General features: G+C 36.7%; 1 protein-coding gene across 10 annotated transcripts in view; it reads right to left on the bottom strand.

Annotated features, from left to right (window-relative positions):
• The window catches only part of LOC150104251 (uncharacterized), a 1,804,220-nt gene that overhangs the window by 365,140 nt on the left and 1,415,934 nt on the right, over window positions 1-23,146 (bottom strand). For all 10 annotated transcript variants that reach the window (XM_090396244.1, XM_090396248.1, XM_090396245.1 and 7 more), the window contains one exon: window positions 15,360-15,485. In XM_090396244.1, coding sequence (XP_090252370.1) covers window positions 15,360-15,485 — 126 coding nt within the window. The remainder of the gene's footprint in view (window positions 1-15,359; window positions 15,486-23,146) is intronic.

Genomic DNA, 23,146 nt, shown 5'->3' with positions numbered 1-23,146 from the left:
AGAACTGGATTATGATCTGACATAACCGATGTCAAGATGTTTCCTCTGCATTATCTTATTAATAAGGGAAGAAGAGATATAAATTCGATCAAGACTGTACCAATAGCTGGATTCATGCACAATGCAAGCATGGAGATTAGGATTGTGGATCATCAATATGTCTACAAGTAGAGCATTGTTGAGACATGTTTTTAACTGTGCATATCTCACTTTCCACTCCTGGTGTGTCCTCCTGTTTTATCTAATTTGGGGTTTTCACTACAATTCCAATCTCCATCTACTATGATATGGTGGGCACCATATAAACAGGGCCGCAATTCCTGGAAGAATTTTCATTTAACTGTTCCATTGGATGAAGCATAAATATTTATAAACCTTATTACACAGTCTATTGTCAAGATTCTCCCTTCTACATCCCTTTGGATATTACAGAATGATCCAAGGAAAGGGGGGGGGCAAGAATTCCTACTCCAGCCGTGTGAAATCTTCTAAAGCTCCAATAAGAAAGAAGTGGATATCAATCTTTTAAAGTTTTTAAATCTTTATATCTGCAGAAGCATGTTTCTTAGAGAAGCAAAAACCTGATATTATGGTGTAGCATAAGTTTCCAAAAAACTTCTTGTTTAATTGCCTGTGGAATCCTGGTATATTTAATGAGGCAATTCAGAAAGGAAGTGCAATGATTATTGAAGTGTTACTGGTAAGTCTTTAGCTTCTTGATTTTGGATGAACCTGATAAGGTCTTCAACCTATGAAGGAGAAATTGTGTAGCCTGCTTCTTGTAAACTGTTTTCCAGTTTTTTCCAGTTGTTTCCATTATTTCAATTTCATGCCTATCATTCTTGATTTGGAAGCTAGCTATTTTCTTTTCATGTAGATGACAATCATACTGAGAAAACTTTGAATCAGTAAATTATATTATTATTTTTTCTTTAATTGTATCTCTTGCTTTTCCCTTACTAGCATGAGCTGGTTCTTCATTGTCCATAAACTCATCTCAGCGTGAAGAGACTTCATTTGACGATCTGCAATCTTCTCCATCTTTCCATTTTTTATTATTTCTTCTTCTTATAGATTTATTTTTTTAATGCATCTTTTAATATATTTTTGTTCATCCCAATTTTTTTTTTTGTTAATTCATCTTTTCTTTTTGATGATCTTGTCTGCATATTCAGTTCTTACAGTTGGCTTACTTGTTTTTCTGTTTCTTCTCTGGTTTCTCCTTCTAGAATAGTTTCATGTGTTTGCATTTCATCTTTTATCTCTGTTCACTTGTTATACTAGGTTCATTATTGGTAATTTCAACTGATGTTGTTCCATCCATATTTGACTGGGAAAGTGGCTGCTGCAGTTCTGGAATTTTGGGGCAAATTTCTGGCTGATTTGGTCACACACTTTTTGTGTGCGACCGAATCAGCCAGAAATCAACCAGCACTTTCTTGTGATTTTAACAAGTAAAATCACAAGAAAGCACTGTCATTACTAGATTGAATTGGAAGATCTGAGAACTCTGCTTTATGCTTCTCTGATATATATGCTATTCTACTTAGGTCTATTGATGCTCTCACTCTTTCAGCAAAAATTCTGAAACATTTAAATTTGGGATAGTGCCACCCAAGCGATTGTACGAACCACAACGCATGCACTAAGTCTGTACTGTGGGATATTTTACCATAACAGAGTTGTACCAATGTTAAAAAATTTTGGTATAGGCATGTTTATATCCATTGTGAAGGTGACCTCACCAGAAAACCAGTTTGGATCCTCAGCTGATAAACCCTTTCACATGTTACTGATTTTACCCTATTTTGAGAATGTCTGTATAAGAACTTCATTGCTGTTCTCTATATATTCCATTGGAAATCTTTTAATTTTTACTGTTTTAATCTGGCTCCACACCATTATAGAAATTACTGTGCTACTTTTGAATGTAAAACCTTGTAATAGTTTATCCCTTATTTCCAAGTCTTTATCTACAATTAAATATTTCCCTCCACCATACAGCATGAAAGAATAAATCTTACTAGCACCAACTATTTCTTTTAAAACCTTAGTTACCCATCATGCTTCTTCACATCCTGGAATTTCAATTCCTAGAGTCCGGACCATTGGAGCAATTGGTACCATTATTTCAGAGGAGTGAAAGAATAAGAATAAAACCTCTGCATTTGATTATAAGACCTTTTAATCATTAAGACTGAGAATTAAATAATATTGTGATATAGAAACAATTCTAGGGCATTAGCAAATGCTATATTTGAGCTACTATAAAACGGCAGCCATGATACTGCCAAAAGTAATCCTGTAATGCAGATATAAACTGCTCTACCAGCAATCTTAATATTTACTTTAAAAAAACCAGTTCTAGTGGGGGGGGGGTGAAACCATCACTAGCTACAATAAAATAAAATCAAAGTGAAAAATGAAGTACTTATCTTGCTGAAATCCGAGATATCATCAGTGGGAACCAGACTCAGAAAGACAGCAGGGCTAAATTAATGCCAGTCATATATTTTATGTATACATGTAGGAAAAAGGGTGTATCACCATATTATGGTAAAACCTGATTAATAATCAATGCAGAAATGTGTGATGTATTTGCATCACAGCAAACACATCACTAAATACTCGTAGATGCTAAATGCACCACTTGCAGAATCACAATCATCACTAAACATCTTTAAGAACAGTAATAATACACCTGCAAATCTAAACTTTATATAGCTTTTTTTTTTTTTTTTTACTAACAAATGCATTTTCATAACTTAGCTGTGTTGATTTTGAAAATAAACTTTTTATTTATTGCTGATAACATTCCCCCCCCCCCTGCCACACACACACACACACACACACACACACACACACACACACACACACACACACACACACACACACACACACACACACACACGCAACACATCCACTTTAATTTTATGTAAGTGCAGCTGAGTCATTTTCATACCTACCAACCAGTACAAATCAGCTATAACCTTCATGTTCCATTTCTCGTGCCATTTTCACTTCTTTGATATCTGATGAAATCTTTCTCCTTGATCTTTACTAAAACTACTGAAATTTTCAGAGAAATAAGTTATTATTAATTGAACAGCTCCAAAGAGTCTATGGCCCCATCAAAAAGTGTTCCCCTTCTCCAACCAACATGCATGTATTACACCTCTTCTTGATTTGATGCATTGAAAATGCACCACTCCCAGTTGTTCATCATATGACATGAGATAAAAACCTAGACCTCATACCTTCTTCAAATACTCTCTGTTATAAGAAATGACCTTATACTGCATCCTAACTGTATGAATTTACTGAACATATTGTTAACAATATTTTAGTAACAGACATATGTTATTAAAATCCAATTCATGCTTCTTTTTCAATATTATTATTATAATTATAATTATTATCATTATCCAAAGATCCCACGGAGCTAAAAATTCATCTAGGAGATCCAATTGTTGTTCACGCAGCTCAGTATACTTGCCTCAGTATACTTGCCATTCAAATTCTCTGCAGACACCAAACTCTACATACAAAAAACTTGCTTCTAACTGCCTTGTGTACACCCATCTTACACAGCTACCAGGGATGACCTCTTGTTCTCCTCGAGTCTCCCACCATTCTATAAAAAACCTCTTCAATGTTAAACTTATAAGCCTCTACATATCACCCCTATTCCTCCAATCCCCTAGACTCTGTAAATTGCATCATCTCAACATTTCCTCATATGAAACATTCTGGAGATCAGAAATCACCTTAGTCAACTGCCCACGGACCATTTCCAACATCTCTTTGTCCTTTTAAAAATCAGGTGAACAAATCTGTGCACAGTAGTCCTTATGTAGCCTAATCAAGGCCTTATACAATGGAACAAGAACCTCCACAACTCAGTTACTTCCACAACTCAGTGTCCTCTGCATCATTCCCAGAATTCTTTGTGTTGTCCTCACAAATTTGGCAATAAGTCCTCTAAAGTTTAGATCCTTATCCACTATCACCACCAAGATCTCTTATTTCCTCCACCTCCAACAATATATCCTCATTAAGCGTAAATTCTACATACTATCTTTCTTTCCAAATTTTAAAACCTTACATTTTGCAACATCTAACTGGCATCCCCGTGCCTATTCACTCAATCTATTCAAGTCTTCTTGTAAAGCAACATCATTTGCTCTACTCCTCATAGCTTATCCCAACTTTGCATCTGCAAACAACTGAATCTTCCCCAATATTATAAACATACAAGTAAAACAACAATGGCCCTAAAACAGAATCCTGAGACACACAAATAGTGACTTTCTTCTTCTGGGATAATGCTCCCCCATAGACAACTTGTTGATACCTATCAGACAGCCAATCTCCAATCCAATGCACTAGTGTAATATCCAACTCCATCCACTCTAGTTTGACTATTTTTTATAATTGCTTTAGTATCCCATAATTAAAAGCACATATCCTTAGTGACACAATTAATGCTAAGACTTATGGGAAGGGCCACTACCCACACCACTATCCATGGAACTGATTATTACCACTCCTCTTATGTTGCCTACATAATGCCTTTTTCCTCTGTATTGCATGCTTAATCGCTTCATTCATCCATTTCATACCTACCTTATTAACCCTCTGACCCTTGGAAAATATTTAGATATTGCTTCTACTACATCATTCTTTGAATATTACCCAAACAGCACTGATTTCCTTTCCAGCCAACTCCTCATTCCATGTTACAACTACCAGCTGTTTCCTCAGCTTCTCATAATCACCAGCCTTGTAGTTCCACATATATCCTTTCCTCAATGCGGTCCACACACTGCTGGCAACCACCTCGGTAATCACTTCATGGTCATTCTCACCAACTGGAGGGTGATTTGACACCCCATTTATAACAACATCCTCTGATGAGATGATCAAATACAAGACCTTCAATCCCCGTGTGCCCTTTGTTACATACTGCCTTCAGTAGTTGTCCCTCAGAAACTTGAGATACTCATTTTCTTTACTTCCAGTTGCTTTCTCATCATCCCAGTCTATAATGCCATAATTAAAATCACCCATAACGATCACCCTTTTCTTATTTGCTGCTAATTTGATTTTAGATTTCATGGTCACGACCATTCATATTACCAGGTCTGTAACAATATCCAACTATGTATTTCATTCTATTCACCTCACCTCTATCTCACACCATAAAACCACTGTACTATTTCCGTCTTGCATCTCTATCTTGTATGGACATAACTCTTTCTCTATCATCAATAGCACTGCATTCAAATTGAAACAAACTATTTGATTTTTAAGACCATGGATTTAATAAACATTTATACTATTATTTAATAGTATAAATAATTGATTTAATATCTGAGGTTTCCCTTATATCAAAAACTCTATCGCAAAATGGTTATCCTCAAAATATGATCAATAAAATTCTCTATAGAAACAACCTTCAGCAACAACCTCAGACAACCCATACGTATCTTCTATTGTCATACCCTATGCTGGATCAGTCTCTGCCAAAATAGCAAGAATCATGAGACCTTTTAACATCAGAGTTGTTTTTAAACCTACCACAACTACAAGACAGTTATTAAGATCCACTAAGGATAGCGTCGTTTTCTACAAATATGCAGGTGTTTATAGCATACCATGTACGTGTGGACTTAACTACATAGGTCAAACTTCAAGAAGCCTAGAAATTCGAAAGAAGGAACATGTCGGAGATGTCAATCATAACAGAACAGAACAGATACCTCAGGGTTAGCACATCATTTCTCAACTTCAAACCATTCAATAGATTGGGATAACAGTTCCATGCCACATATCGAAGAGGAGTTTAGATGTAGAACCTTTAAAGAAGCTGCAGTAGACCTACGAACAGGAAATAATCTCAACAGAAATCAGGGAATGATATTAAAAGACATGTGGAAAAATCTGTTAAATTCATTAAGTTTAACAGAACTAAATTATGCGAAAAATTATAAAACGCAACTTAATAACAATAACTAAGTCTTCATGCCTAATGTGTGTGATGTCACACGTGCACTCCAATTGTCTAACTGTTTTTAAACCATTACTTCATTCTTTGTTATTTTTTTGGCATTTAACACTAGGATTACCTTCCTAGTCTTGACAAAACTAGACAGTTGCAGCTAGCGAAACTGGTAGATGATTTGTATATATGTTTATTAAATCCATGGTCTTAAAAATCAAATAGTTTGTTTCAATTTTAATGAAAAGGACCAAATAACTTTCAGCACTGCATTCACTTTTTACCCTTTCTATCTTCATGAAACAGATCATACCCTTCCATCTATTTTCCTGTCAGGATGTTATCCTCATCCATCCATGCCTCACTTATTCCAACAATTTTTGGGTGAAGAGATTTAATTAATGCAACCATTTCATTTGTTTTGTTTTTTACTTCTAGCATTTATATACAAATACAACAGCTCATTCCCTAATCTATAACAAGTTTCACTGATATCACTTAATAGATGTGACTTCTTCATACTTAACTCAAGCCATCTTAGAACCCTCTTCAAACCCAACTGTTTCCTCTTGATACCAGATCATCCCATTCCTATCCTGTCTACACATGCATTCACATCCTCTCGGAGCAGCCACCTTTCTCACGCTGTGTTCCCTTGTCCACCCTGAGCCTTACTGTTTCCCTGTCCATCTTGCACACCCATTCTCTCATCCTCTATACTCATGCTTCTTCAAATCCAACAGTTTCCTCTTGATCTCAGGTCATCCCATTCCTTTCCTGTCTGCACATGCATTCACATCCTTAATGCAACCATTTCATTTGCTTTGTTTCTTACTTCTAGCATTTATATACAAATACAACACCTCATTCCCTAATCTATAACAAGTTTCACTGATATCACTTAGCAGATGTGACTTCTTCATACTTAAGTCAAGCCATTTCTTTTTCTTCTTATTCATCTTAGAACTTTCTTCAAATCCAACTGTTTCCTCTTGATACCAGGTCATCCCATTCCTATCCTGTCTACACATGCATTCACATCCTCTTGGAGCATCCACCTTTCTCACACTGTATTCCCCTGTCCACCCAGCCTTACTGTTTCCCTGTCCATCTTGCACACCCATTCTCTCATCCTCTATACTCATGCCTCTTCAAATCCAACGGTTTCCTCTTGATCCCAGGTCATCCCATTGCTTTCCTGTCTACACATGCATTCACATCCTTAATGCAACCATTTCATTTGCTTTGTTTCTTACTTCTAGCATTTATATACAAATACAACAGCTCATTCCCTAATACAAGTTTCACTGATATCACTTAGCAGATGTGACTTCTTCATACTTAAGTCAAGCCATTTCTTTTTCTTCTTATTCATCTTAGAACTTTCTTCAAATCCAACTCTTTTCCCTTGATCACAGGTCATGCCCTTCCCTTTTTTGTGTGTACAAACACACATTTATTACATCCTCTTAAGCATCAAACTTCCTGATGCTGTGTTCCCCTGTCCTCCCTGAGTCTCCCAGTTTCCCTGTTTGTTTTGCACACTTGTTCTCTCATTCTCTATACTCATGTTACCCACTTATTCATTCATAAACACTACTTCAAGCTCTCCTCTCTTAATCTCCTACTCTTTCACATCAGTTCTTACTTGATCAGATTCATTCTTTGCATTCATTTCTCTACCTTCCAGCAGCAGCAGTCTCTCCAAATGACCCACACCAGAATCATTCAAATGCAGTGCATCACTCTTATACAGTTCAAGCCATCCTTCAAACTCATTCCACACATTAATAAACTGCACTCCTTTCTCTTCACACATTTCCGCTAATATATCATTCACAATCTTCGCTTGCCACCTCATTTTATCACTGTCATACCTGGGCACAGAGGCATAGCTAGGGGAGGGCGAAGGGGGCGGTCCGCCCCGGGAGGCACTTTGAATCTTTTTGAACTTTTGCAGTTAATTCTAAAATATAGTCTCGAGAACTTATTTCCAAATATTGTAATACTACTGCGAATTTTCCTCACAAGTGCTGTAAGTTTTGCTTATCGTGAGAGGAGTTTTTCTAAATAAAATTGATTAAGAATTACCTACATTACTATGAAATAGACTTCGCAATGTGATTTTGCTAACAGAAAAGCAAGAGAAATAACATTTTAGAATGTTGAAATTAAAGTTTTACTTCAAAAATAAGCACGGTGTTTTAATTTATTTCCCTATACGTCGTTTTGACTTTTTGTAGTATTTTTGGTGTGAATTGAGAGGGGCAGCAAAAGCTCTAGCTACACCACTGCCTGGGCAAGTTAAGTCATTATGTCCGTATTACTACTACCAACTCTTTTTGTTTGCTTACTTCTCATATCGAACGCTTTAATCACTCTATTCATTTTACCTCCAGGAAAACAAACCTTGTGCATCTTCTCATTTACCACACCTCTAATAATCGAATCCCCATACAACGCCACTTGCGGGTCTTTTGTTACCTCTTTCATACTGACATCATTTTATTTTCATCTTCACTCTTTCATACAAATCTTGAATGCTCTTCATTTCACTCTGCATCTGTTTCATCTCTTGCCTCATATTAACTAACTCAAGTTTAAAATCTTGTGTCTTTTTTTGCTCTTGTTCAATCTTTCAAGTTTATCACCAGCTGTACATGTTTGTTCACCATCAACACCATTCACCAACTTACCATTAATTGCACTCTGTTTTCAACTTGCACTACATTCGTATTGCTTTCATCGTTCTTGCCATCAATTGTTAAGTTAATCAGATTACTTGTTTGCTTTTTCAAAACATTTTTACCAATTTTTTGGTGCTCTTTTACACTGTCCCTCTTTGTTATCAGATGAGCACTCATCCTTTTCACTGCATTCTTGCTACTAACACTTTTAGTTACCAATATGTTACTGCACATCAAGTCCTCATTCAGATCACAATTCACACACAGCCTTAAATTCCTGTAAAGACAATGCCACCGCCATCTTTCCTTGACTGGTTACTATACTCCACTCTAAGTTTAATGATTTTGTAAACAAACTTAAAGTAGTCCAAACACTAGAAACATTGCAAGCACAACAACTCTTGCTTATTTACAATTAATTATTCCAAAAAAACTTATCTGAAATGGGAACCTTCTTTACACAAAACCTTCATGCAAAATGGCACCTGGGGAGCCTTTAATCTTTATTGTTCTTTCAAACTCTTCATCCTAAGACAATTTCCTTATAAGGAAACCCACAAAAATCTTATCTTTAAGTTTTGTTTCTAAGAGAGCAGGGCATTTAACTTATAAATACCAAAACAATTCAAAAAAGATAGCCATTGGTGTCTTTTTTGAATGCTGACATATTTTGCTGTTTCATTTCCACATAGAGATTTGCACAACTAGGTTGGTGTGACCTGGCAACATACAAAGTAGAAATTCTTGCTTTTTTATATCTGACATTATTAATCAGAAGTCCATGAATTTTTTAAGTCACTTTCAAGTGAACTGAATGACAATATGAACAGATGCATATAAGTGACTAATATGAAGAACTCATTTTAGATTTCTGCCTATCAATATGATGAATGAAAATGACATTTTGTGAAAATCTATGCAACAGCAAAAAAATGGATACAGCTTTCAGAATCAGCATATAAGTATAACAATAGTGGCAAAATATTTAAAACATTTAACACTATAGTAGGTATATTCAACATTCCAATTCTGCCACTCGGAAACTGTAGCGTAGCCACCCCACTTCCCATGCCAAAACTCCGCTGGTTCTTCAAACTCCTGATTCTGAAATCCAACCATCACTATAGTTATATTCAGTCACTTGGATTCTCTGTGGACACAGTTCAGAAAAAGACATTATTATTATTATTATTATTCAGGCCTCCATAGAGTCAAAAGACTCATCGTGGGAGGTCCTTCCTAAGAACATAAAATCTGTCAAGACTCATCGAGGGGAGGTCCCCCCCCTAGAATCAAAGTCTATCATACCACTCCTTAAACTCATTGAATGTTCTCGCCCTCACCACTCTATCAGGCAATGCATTCCACGGCTCAACCATGCAAAGAAACCACTCCTCACCCTCTTGCTCACAGTTTCCTTTCGTAACTTCCAGGGATGGCCCCTTGTCATCACTCCTTCCCGCTGTTCAACCAAGTGAAAGAACTCTCAGAGTCAACCCTGTAACCACCTCTCAACAGTTTAAAAGTCTCAATTATATCACCTTTCCTTCTTCTATTAACCAAACTCTGCAGTCCACATTCCCTCAGCTGATTCTCATAACTATTCTTGTACAGTCCTGAGACCATCTTTGTCATCCGTCTTTGTATCCTTTCACAGTTAATTTATCCCCTTCAAATCCTGGGGACCAAATCTGAGAACAATAATCCAAGTGTGGTCTGATCAGAGACTTATACAACGGAATGATAACCCTCTTATCTCTGCAAGTCAGTGTCCTTCTCATAATTGCAGCAATCCTCTGTGTTACCATCACCACCTTTGCAATATGTCCCCTAAACTTCAGGTGTCCATCAATCATCAACCCCAGATCTCTTGTCTCCCCAACTTCCTCCAGTATAACTCCTCCCATTGAGTATGCAGCATCGCTTCGATTTTTCCCAAACCTCAAGACCTTATATTTTGCTGCATTAAATCGATCCCCATTCATTTTCCCATCTATCTAGCTTATTTAAATCCTCTTGCAGGGCTACCACATCTGCACTATTACTAATAATCCTTCCCAGCTTCGCATCATCCGCAAACAACTGAATATCCCCTTGCAATCCACTGGCAATGTCATTGATATAAAGGTTAAACAATATAGGTCCTAGTACTGAGCCCTGTGGGACCCCACTTGTAACCCTCTGTCTCCTTGAAACTGCTCCACCATACACAACTCTCTGATACCTATCAGACAGCCAATCCTGAATCCAGTTGACCAATCTGACATCCAGACCCATGTGTTGCAACTTAAATATCACTTTATCATGTGGCACCCTGTCAAATGCCTTTGCTAAGTCTAAGAAAATTGCAGTATATGCCTTTCCCCTCATCTAATGTTCTTGTAACTTTATTATAAAAGGCTAGCATATTGCTAAAACAAGAGCACCCTTTCACAAATCCATGTTGACTCTCACAGATAACATTACCTCATCTGCCCAGTGTTGTATACGGTCCCTCACTACTTTCTCCAAGATCTTAACAACTACTGATGACACACATACTGGTCTATAATTAGACACTTCCAGTCTGTTACCACCTTTATGCAATGGCACTATCTTACCTTCCTTCCATTCCCTGGGCACCTTTGCTGAAGCCAGACTTTTATTGAAAAGCCAGGTTAAAGGCACTGACAGTTCCCTAGCACATTCTCTCAAAACTCGTGGTGAAATACCATCCAGTCCCAAAGCTTTATTGACATCCAGAGTACTCAGTATTTGGAACAAACTCTCTTCCTGCACCTTTAAACCTCAAACCTGACCTATCCCTCTAGTATTCAAATTGACTCCTCCAGGATGAAATAGTCCAACAAAGTGTTCATTGAACAATTCCACAATGTCCTCTGCATCAGTCACTATATTCCCATTTTTATCCCATAATGTCATTCTTCCACAGTCATTTCTCCTCCTACTGGCCACATAGCTAAAAAATTCCCTAGGATTTTCTTTGGATCTTAGGGCCAATCTCCTCTCATATTCTTTCGCTTTCCTTACCACACTAGTCACTCTTCTGGCCTGTGTCTTATATTCTTCACGCATCCTTTCTTCACCTGTCTCCTTATATCTCTTCCATAGCCTCTTTTTCACATGCAATTCCTGTTTAATATTGTTTGTCATCCACTTTATTCCAAATTGTGTCCTCTTCTTCACCCGTGGTATACAACTTACCATTGCTGCTAACAAATATTCTTTCACAATTTCCCACACACTAACGATATCCCAGCCTTCCAATTCCTCCCTCCATGAAACTTCCTGAAGTTGACGTCTAAGACTATTATACACCTGCATTATAATTCCACATAAGTTCCCATCTCTTTGATACTCCTGCATGTCTATTCATTTTCCAAGTCAAAACCATATGATCACTCTCTCCATCTGGTGGGAGAGATGTCATCTCAGTTATTATCAACTCTTCTGATGCTATAACCAAATCCAAAACTCTTGAACCTCTTGTTCCCTCTGTTACATGTTGCCTAAGACATTTGTCCCTCAAGAATTCTAGAAATTCCATTCCACAATTGCTACATGCATCTTCCTCTCTCCAATTTATACTACTGTAGTTAAAATCTCCCAAATATTACAAAAGGAAAGAAAAAACAATATTTCTCTAGATACTCTTTTGGGCTAATTGTTTCAAATTTATTATACAAAACCAAATGAATACATAACCAAAGAAGAGGAATGGTAGTACAAGGCATGTTAAAAAAAAGATTGAACACAATTATAGTTCATTTGATTGAACAAGATTGCTCATTTTACAATATTTTAAGCACCGTCTCCCTTCAAAGTAGTCCACTCTACTGGCGATTCACCATTCCCAATGTTTCTTCCATTGGTGGAATGCACTTTCTGTGATGGTGTGCAGTTATCTTATCACATTTTCCTGAATCTCCTCTATGATTTGGAAATGATGTCCTTTCAAAGTGGTTTTTGGTTTGGGAAACAGGAAAAAGTCTGCTGGGGCTAAGTCCAGAGAATAGGGTTGATGGGACACAACAGATGTCTGATGTTTTGCACATAACTGTGGATGAAGAGTGATGTGTGAGCGAGTGCTTTGTCATGGTGCAACATCCAAGTCTGGTTTTCTCACATTTCAGGCCTCTTTTTGAGCACAGCTTCCCTCAAATGGGCTAAAACTTCCTGGCACAACTCTTTGTTTACCATTTGACCACATGGTACAAATTCTAATGGCTAATGCCTTTAAAAACCATACCTTGATCTGCTTAACCAAACATATACCTTGAAGTATATGTTTGGTTAAGCAATTGAAATGTCTCTAAAATTTTGTCCAAGATTGTAGCAAAATTTCTCATACACACATTGTTCTTCAAGCTCTTTCATTGTTACTCTGTCACAAATCCAATGAACAGCTTGTGCATGTGTTCACTTCAGCAAATATAACTCAACGACTAATGCTAAAGTTTGTTGTCAAAACCTGCCACTAGGTGTGCTCAGTAGCTGCAGCGCATGCTCTGTGCCAGCTGGGGGGGGGGGTAATTAAAAAGTTTGGTCTTTTGGAACACACCTCGTATATCTAAAGTAGAGAACAAAACCACACACTATCAGCTTAGTGGTATACCAAATTAACAGTGAAAAGTTAGTGAAAGAAATGACTCATTCTAGTGAGGTTACTGCTTTAACCTATATGACAGACACTAATGTGGGAACCGAGGTGGATGAATTGGAGGTTCTTAGGATATTGCAAAATCTCAATTTAAATACAGCTGTCAGATTAGATGGGATATCATCTAGGGTTTTACGAGAATGTGCAAGGGAACTGGCAATGCCTTTGACTAAGCTGTTTAATTTAAGTCTCAACTCTGATAAAGTTTTGAGGGAGTGGAAAGAGTGCAAATAATTCCCTTGCATAAGGGAGGTTCTAAGACTGCAGTAGCAAATTATAGACCAATCAGTATCTCAGGCATGGTAGTAAAAATACTAGAAAAATTGGTCAAAAAGAGAATTCGAGAATGGGTAGAATGGGTCATCATGGCTTTGTGAAGGATCGGTCATGCCTTAGTCATTAGATATTATAAATTTTTATAACAGAGTAACAGCTGAGTTGGATAAAGGAAATGATTACACAATGATTTTGCAAAGGCATTTGACAGAATATCACTGGTTATGCAAATTAGAACAAATGGGGATAGATATGAGACTGGTTTAGTGGATAAGAGGGTGGCCTGGACAGATATCAAAAAGTGGTATATGGAGGGCAGAATCAAGGTGAAAACAGGTGACTAGTGGTGTGCCACAAGGTTCAGTGCTGGGACTATTGCTGTTTAATTTGTACATAAATGATATAGGGAATAACCTGAAAGGAAATATTCAGTTGTTTACTGATGATCTGAAATTAAGTAGAGTAATAGTTAATCAAGGTGATGTGGAGAGCTTGCAGGATGATTTGAATAGACTGTCAGTGTGGTCAAAAGACAATGGGTATCAGTTTAATGTGGAGAAATGTAAAGTTATGCATTTTGGGATAAACAGATTACAAGCTGCGTATCACATTGATAGCACCATACTCCAGGAAATAGATGAAGATAGAGATTTAGGGGTGGTAGACAGAGAGCTAAAGTTTAGAGGACATATTGCTAAAGTAACACATAAAATTACTTGGATAGTGAAGAACACATTATCAAGTAGAGATAAGAAAGTTTTAATTCCTCTTTATAAGGCCTTGATATGCCCATATTTATATTACTGTACCCAAGTCTGGTCCCCCTTGGTTTCTTGGGGGTGCGAGAGCAATGGAAAAGATTCACAGTCGAATGACCAAGATGGTGAGTGGCCTGTGAAATGTTCTCTATGAGGATAGATTGAGGGTGTGTGGAATGCAGAAGTTGGTTGATAGGAGAAAAAGAGGGAATATGATAGAAACATTTATGTTGCTTAAAGAGTTTTATACGATAGATGCAGAGGAAATGTTTTAGCACTTGGCTAGAGGGACTAGAACAAAGGGTCATCCCTGGAAATTGAATAAAGATGTGGTTAGTAGGGGTCTGCAACCCATTCCACTCATTCACAACTCTCCAAGCAAAATATCTAGTTTTGCTTGGAGAGTTGTGAATGAGTGGAATGGGTTGCCAGAGTGTTGTGAGTGATTTGTCTCTTGATGGGTTCAAGGAGAGGTATGATAGATTATGTGGATAGATTGGGTCTCCTGTGATGAGTCTTCAGACTCCATGGAGGTACCTGTATAATAATAATAATAATAATAACTAGATAGTCCAAGATTGAATGAATGTGAAGATAAAGTGCAGTTCCCAATGATGTGCAATGAACAGACAGAACAGTCAAACTAGTTATCCCTCTATAAAAGACAGAGGATGGGATTTCAAATAGAAAACTGTCTGACTCCAAACAAAATTCCCTTGAATTTCAAGAAAACTGGTTTAAATTATCTAAAAACTGTTGATAACACAGAGATATTTTTCCTTTTATATGAAAGTCATGGAAACTATACTGGTAAATATTAATAAGGAATTAAGTTTTCAGATAATATTTCATATCATCTGAAATTACCTTATCTGAACTTGAATTTTCTATTTATAATATTTCAGAAAGAACTGAAATAAGAGTTAAAGCTGTTGAAAATACTGTTAAAATTAAGAAATAAGCAAACTTAATCTAACCTTTTATGACCAATGTTTTTGTTTTCACAATTATCACTTTCTTCAGGCCATTTTCAGGACCTGCTTTTCCTTCTATATGGTCTTCAATTAGCTTCATTTCATCTACAGGAATCTCTCTTGCAGAGTCTTGAAAACCAGATAAACCACAAAGATTAAAAGTATGATTTAAAAACAAACATTTCTACAATTCTTTAATAATTTAAATGACTTTATATTAATTTTTTTTAAAAAAAAGTAAACATTTCAGCATTACTTTTTGACATAAGACTTTTTTCTTTTTTTTTTTTAATATTTGTCAGATCGATTCCACAAACACTCGGCCATAATACTTTTACCTTGTGTTTTTGTGTATATATTGTATATGTTCCACATATATATCCATTCTTTGAAAAAGTCAATTAAAATTAGTAATACAAACAAGATATCAGGAAGCTGGAGTATTTCACTTTATTGTGAGTACTTTATTGGAGTATTTCATCCTGGAGGAGGTTTTCTGCAGTTAACTCCATTACCACAGGCAGTGATATGTCATCAAGTTCTATTGTCTTACTGATATGAAGTTTACTTAATTCCTCACATGCTCTTGCTCACTTGCCATCAGTCACTTTCCATTCTCTCTGTCTACACTCAAGATCATCTTTATGCATGATCTTTGAGCATAAATACCCTAATAAAATGCCCTTGAATACTCCAACTGTATTCTCTGCTGCAGTCATCCCTGCATTTTCATCCACTAACATCATTCTCAAATAATCTTTCTTTCTTCTATAATAAATTTAGTTTAATCCTATATCCCAGTGAGAGCAAACAAAGTTTGCGCCTGAAAATATCTTCAGAACTGAATATAGTGTTGTACTATCTTACCTGGGTAAGTAGTGCAATACCAGGCCAACTCGTAGCAAAGGTGGTGCAAGTCTAACCTAGTGAAAAATAAACTTTCAATTTCTTTCTTCTACTTGCCACTTATTGAAAGAACTTACTTTAGAATTTTACTAAAGTAAAGATAACAGCAGAAGGCTAACTTCTGCTGCTATCCTTACCAACCAAGTTATCTTACTGGTCTATTCTTCATACAACTAAGTATTACTATTATCCATTTTGCTACCTCATACAGTGTTCTGTTCTTCCAGAACACACGTTTAATCTCTTCGTGCATCCATCTTACACAAGCCTAATTTAATCTTTTGTTCCTTGGAATATATTCAGACAATGCTGATGCAGACAAACAGATGCTGGATAGGGTCCAGAGGTGAATAACTAAGGTAGTTTCTGACTCTGGAATGTCGAATATGAGGAAAGATTGAGAAGATGCAATTTACAGAGTTGGGGAGATATGATAGAGACCTACAAGTCAGTAAGGGGTTGTTATAGGATCAATGTTGGAGAGGTTCTACAGAAAACAGTGGCAGATCAGAGGGAAAAACCAGAGGTCATCCCTGCAAACTGTATAAAGAGGGTGTGAGCAGGGGAGTGAGAAGAAGGTTTTTTGTGTGCAGAGTTGGGAATGATTGGAATGCCTTGCCTGAGAGTGTGGTGTCTGCAGAGAATTTGAGCGTGTTTAAAGTGCAGTATGATGAGCTGTGTGTATGATAAAAGGACCTCCTAGATGAGTCTTTGACTCCATGGGGTCATGGGTAGTAGTAGTAATAATAATAATAATAAACTAGCCCTTCTCTGTATCCAACCAGCAGTTATATCCATTCTGCTTAATTCCTCATTCCATGCATAATGCTAGATACAAAATGAATAACGGAAAACTCACATACAAAGATTATTTAATAGTATAATTTTCGCCTGTGTGTCACAGGCATCTTCAGTACATTTTAAGCTCAAAATTAAACAATAACTGAAAATTCCAAAAAGTGCCACCTAAGTAGCTGGTGTAAGATAACTAAAAAGGTCAATAAATTTCCTAACTCTTCTTCTTTTTCTTCTGCAGCTTCTCCCACTTAAGTGGGGTCACTGTTGATGAGTCTCCTCCACATCCTCCTGTCTTGGGCTGTCACAACATCCAAGTTCTTCATCCTCAAGTCCTCTTCTACCAGCTCCCCCCATCTCTTCTTTAGCCGCCCACGCTTCCTCCTTCCTTGCACATCCATCTGCATGACCCTTCTTCCACATATTTCGTCCTCCCTCCTCATCACATGACCAAACCATCTCAACCTTGCCTCCTGTATCTTCGCTCCTAAGTTCGTAACTTTCACAGTTCCCCTCACATAGTCATTTCTCAGACGATCCTTTTTGGTCACACCGCACATCCACCTAAGCATTCTTATCTCTGCTACTTTCATCCTGCTGATGTTATTTTTCCTCAGGGCCCCAGTTTCTATAACATACGTCATAGCTGGCCTCACTACTGTCCTATAGATTTTGCCTTTCAGATTGATCAGCACCCTCTTATCGCATAACACTCCAGCCATCTCCTTCCAGTTCCTCCAACCTGCTTGTATCCTGCATCCCACTTCCTTCTCAGCTCCTCCATCTTCTTCCACTGTTGAACCTAAGTATCTAAAGTCCCTCACCTTCCTGATGACATTTCCTTCCAGCTCCAGATCTGTTTCCTGACCGCCGCCCACCGTGCAACACATATACTCTGTCTTACTTCTGCTCAGTCTCATACCTCTCTTCCAGTACTTTTCTCCATCTTTCCAGTTTAGTTCCCACTTCTTCTCTTGAATCTGCACACAGCAAGATGTCATCTGCATACAACATTGTCCAAGGTGCATTTTCTCTCACCTCCTCCGTCACCACCTCCATCACAATGTTAAACAGAAACGGACTTAATGCTGACCCTTGATGCAAGCCAACTGTTACTTGAAAACTTTCTGTCTGTCCCAGACAGGTCTGAACACTTGTCTTCACATTTCTGTACATCTCCCGCACCAACCTGACATATTTCTCCGGAACCTTCTTCTCCCTCAGACACCTCCAGACTTCTTACCTTGGCACTCTATCGTATGCTTTCTCCAGATCAATAAATGCCAGATGTAGCTCCCGTTGTTTCTCTCGAAACTTTTTCATCATCTGCTGTAATCCAAAGATTGCATCTGTTGTTGATCTACCAGGCATGAAGCCAAATTGTTCCTTTGCAATATCCACCTCCTTCCTCAATCTACCATCAAGAACCCTTTCTAGGATTTTCATTGTGTGGGACATCAACTTTATTCCTCTGTAATTTTTACAGTCTTGTGATCCTCTTTACCCTAGATGGAGACAAGAGTACTCTTCCTTCATTCCTCGGGTATATTTTCTTCTTGGCAAACTTTCACAAACAGGTCCCACAGCAGGTCAATTCCCTCTTCAACCAGTGCCTTCCATGCCTCCACTGGAATCCTGTTGGGGCCCACCGATTTTCCATTCCTCATCCTCTTCATGGTCTCCATCACTTCCACTCTACTGATGTTCTGCACCATCCCTTCAAAAGGCTGCCCATCTTCTCTGTGAGTCCTTGCATTTTCCTCATTTAAAAGTCCCTCAAAGTATATTCTCCATCTGTTTCTTATGTCCACATCCCTCCATAATACTCTTCCTTCAGCGTCTTTGATCTGCCTCACATGTAAGATGTCCTTTGTTGCTTTATTTCTACATTTCGCTAGTTGGTAAATTTTTCTCTGTCCTTCCTTTGTTTCTAATTGATCATACAGATCTTGATATGCCATGGCCTTTGCCTGTGCCACAACCCTCTTGGCTTCTTGCTTTCTCTTTCTGTACACCTCTCTGTCCTCTTCCACTCTTAATAAATTTCCTAACAAAAAAAAAAAAATGTATACAATAAAAAGTTAGGAAAGATTAGCTGATTTATAAAGTAGTACTATCTCCCATAAAGGGGATAGATGTAAGCCGTCGGATCTGTTTAAGTTAGGAGAATGAAGTAAAGTTTCACATGTTTCTTTATAAAGGCATTCCATGAGGAACCGACTTTTGTGAAGGACTCTTGTCTTTCTCCAATGAACTCTGTTTAGTGAAGATGGCATGTTCTGCAAGTCCAGACTTTTCAGGTTTAAAGTATTCAATATAAGATTGGTGTTCTTCTAGCCAAATAGAGGCAGATCTTCCTGGTTTTTTTTTTTTTTTTTTTTGTTAGGAAATTTATTGACCTCTTTAGTTATCTTACACTAGTTACTTAGGTGGCGCTTTTTGGAATTGTCAGTTATTGTTTAATTTTGAGCTTAAAATGTACTGAAGATGCCTGTGACACACAGGCGAAAATTATACTATTAAATAATCTTTATACGTGAGTTTTCCGTTATTAATTTTGTATCTATATGTCTACTCACGGTATACCTCTTTTAAAACTTATGCATAATGCTAGGTCAGCTGTCTTCTGAGCTTTTCATAAGCATCAGCTTATTTCCATCCACTGATAAACTCATGGTCATTCTCCCCAACCAGAGGAAGATTAGTCACTCAATTCACAATCACATCCTCTTGTGATATGATCAGATCTAAAACTCCCAACTGTTGTGTACTTTCCATTATATATTGCCTAAGATAGTCATCCCAGAAGAACTGAAGAAATTTGTTTGCCTTATTTTCTGATTCTGTCTCTTAATTCCAATCTATATCAGTATAATCAAAATACCCATGATGACCACCCTTCTCTTGCTAACTGTAACAATTTGCTTATATATTTCTTTGTGCGCATCCTCCTGATTCCCTGATCATATTACTGAAGTAATATCCATCCATCCAATTCTCATCCATCGATGGGCAAGTCCCCTGATTAGAGGTTTTTAGGCAATTTAATGCAACCAGCTTGCCATTCCCCTGTTGCATCCCTCTAAGGGTAAGTATTTTGTGTTTACAGATATATGTGTCTGCAGGATGAAAAACCAGAGTTTCCAGGAGTGAAAACCCTACCACCTCCATATGAGACTGGCTAAACTCACCTTCAGCTGTTGAAAAGACATGATAAAAGTTCTTTGCATCCTAGATGGAACCCAAATATTTTCAAATGAAAGGCTTTCTTTGTCAATACCACTGAGCGACAGAGGCTCTTTTAGTTAACGTGTAACTAAATATCTCTTCCTATCGGTCTCCACAGAAAGATTACCAAAACAAGTAATAAATTACAAACTATTAGGAAAAAGAATACCAGAATGTCCTCTAAAAAGATTCAACGATGATTCCTAAGGAAAGAACAGGCCACTCTAGGCCTAAATCCTTGAAAAACGTGATGATGATGATGATCAGTTTCCACATTTGTCTCCCTTTTTACATTTAAAAGAGCTTGTAATATTTTCTCATTATAAAGTACATTTTTTGAGCGTATAATGGTTGGGTTCAAGGATATCCAGTAAAAAAAAAAAGACATGCTGTTAGAAAGCTCCTGAAATTTCTGTGATTTTGGTTGATTTATTGAGTGTTTTCTTAGATTTAATGGTGTATTTTAAGTGTATTATTGTAGTTTTCTCAGTGATTATTGTGCTGCAGCATTTTATAGCATAACTGTAGAAATATTATTAGTTTTTATTATTCGTAAGAATGGTGCTGAAAACTCATAACAGGGCAGTGTCTAAAGCTCAAGTTGTTACTACTGAGGAGAGTGTTTGTCCTGATGAACAAAAGTGCTGCTGGAGCGATGATAATAATTTATCTAAGGATAAGCTGACATTAGAAATATCTCAATTAAAATTAATTATTAGAAAAAGCGGAAAAACGTTTAACTAAACATAGAGAGGATAAGAAAAAGATCAGAACAGGAAGGAAAGCACTGAACTTGGTAATCACAATATTAATAACACAAGGTACATCAGTTAAAATCTAAGAAAAAAGTGGTGATATGGTATATTATGGTATGGTGATTCCTTCTTAGAATATGCACTTGCCGAGGGAGCCACCACGTCTAGGTTCACAGGGATGAAAATTAAAGATACGACAAACGTAATTGAAAAACAAAAAACAACAACAAAAAAAAAGTAAAAGAAATGGTAGTTCTGGTAGGTACTAATAACTTAATCTGCAACAGATATAGTATGAGAGAAGATATGAAAGGTCTGTTGGAAGAAGCGAGAAAGAAATGTGAGAGAGTAAAAATTGTAGGTTTGCTATCCAGATATGATAGTGCCGAGTTATGAAGGAGGGCGATGATAGCAAATGATTTCAAGTGTAGGCTGTGTAGAAGAAATGGATGTGAGTTTTTAGATGTGTAGAGTGAGTTTGATGGCAGAAAAGACTTCTATAAGAAGGATGGCCCTGCACTTGAATTCATTTGGCATCAGGAGCCTGGAAAATTACTTCTTGGTATTAGACCTAATGCACAGTCAGGGAAGCTAAATCATCAAGGGAGGAATGGAAAAAATGTGTGTGAATGTTCAGCTATGGTAAAACGTGATAAAGATATGAATATCTTTGAACATGGTTATGTATGTCGCAAAGGGGTGTCTGGAGAGAGAAACGTTCTACACAAGGCCAAATAGATTGTATATCTAATTATAAGAATAGACTATGTGGTAATTTATTATGTCTATACACAAATGCCAGGAGGATCAGAAACAAAGGTGTTGAGATTGTTGCCAGGGCCAGCCTTTTCTATAAAGGGGCCCAGGTGCAAGAAACCTTTTGGGGCCCTAAAATAGTTTTCAAAGGTAAAAATAAAAGGATTCGAAATAAACGTATTGTAAAACCTCTTACCTGCAAATGATTTTGGCACAGGAAAACAAACAAACAAAAAAAAAAAACGCATTCGAAATATCCCGGGTGCCCCCTGAAATTTTGTTTTCCCAGATGAGTTTTTGACTCCATGAGGTCTTGGGGTAATAATAATAACAGGTTAACATAACGTTTATTGAACACAAAACAAAAGTATTAAATAATTAAAATAAATAAATATTTAACACAAACAAAAGCAACCTGGCTCACCAACTAGTGCACAAAAACTATTTACAATTATTTATTGTTTAAAGTAATAAAAAAAATTAATTTAAGCACATAAAAAAATAAATAGGTTTACTATTTAGGGGCCTAGGTTTACTAACACGTATATTGCTTAATATGTATTTATTTAAATATGTGATTTTTTTTTTGTTATATCATTAATCATTTCCGAAAAATTACAATTTTTGGCAATTTCTTTTTCGATACTTAATATAGCAAGTGCATTTAAGTGTTCTTCGCACATACTTGACCGAAGATAATTCTTTATCAATTTTAATTTGTTAAAAGAACACTCTGCACTTGTTATAGTAACTGGTAACGTAAAGAAAATTTTCAACACAGTTAGCACATTTGGAAATAGTTCATTATCATTATAACTATTATTTAATATATATTGCAATATGTCTTGCACGTTATTTACGTTTTTTTTTGTCCAAGATCAATTCTCGTAACAAATCAATTTCCTGGATTAAGTCTTCATTTACATCTTTACTATGATATTTTACAAAATCCCTTGAGCGGTTTTCTAGTTCATTTTTTTGTAATGTTTTTATATCAGTGATTAATTTAAAATAAGAAATAACATTGGGTATATTTTTAAATCTCTCATCTATTTGTACAATAACAGTATCAATCACAACGTTGAAAAAGTGACATCTAAATTCCTCTACTGGGTTTAGTAAAACTTCATATTGTGCTAGTTCAGAAAATAATCTTTTTCTTTTTCGAATTCTTTTTTCAGGGAAGTCTTCGGAAATATTCAAGTTTCATGCTATCATTTTTGCATTGTCTAAAAATGTGTTAAATTCTGATCTTAAATTTTTGATTTCATTTTTAATTTTATTCACTAAATTAAAAGCAGAGTCAAGAACAATTGTTTTTGCTTGAAATAGTTTGTTGATACTATTAAT

Source organism: Typopeltis vanoorti, chromosome 8 (genome assembly GCF_054136105.1).
Source record: "Typopeltis vanoorti isolate ZY-2024b chromosome 8, IOZ_Tvanoo_1.0, whole genome shotgun sequence".
Classification (NCBI taxonomy): Eukaryota; Metazoa; Arthropoda; class Arachnida; order Uropygi; family Thelyphonidae; genus Typopeltis; species Typopeltis vanoorti.
The sequence above is the reverse complement of the archived record's forward strand: the minus strand, read 5'-3'. Positions and strand labels throughout refer to the sequence as shown.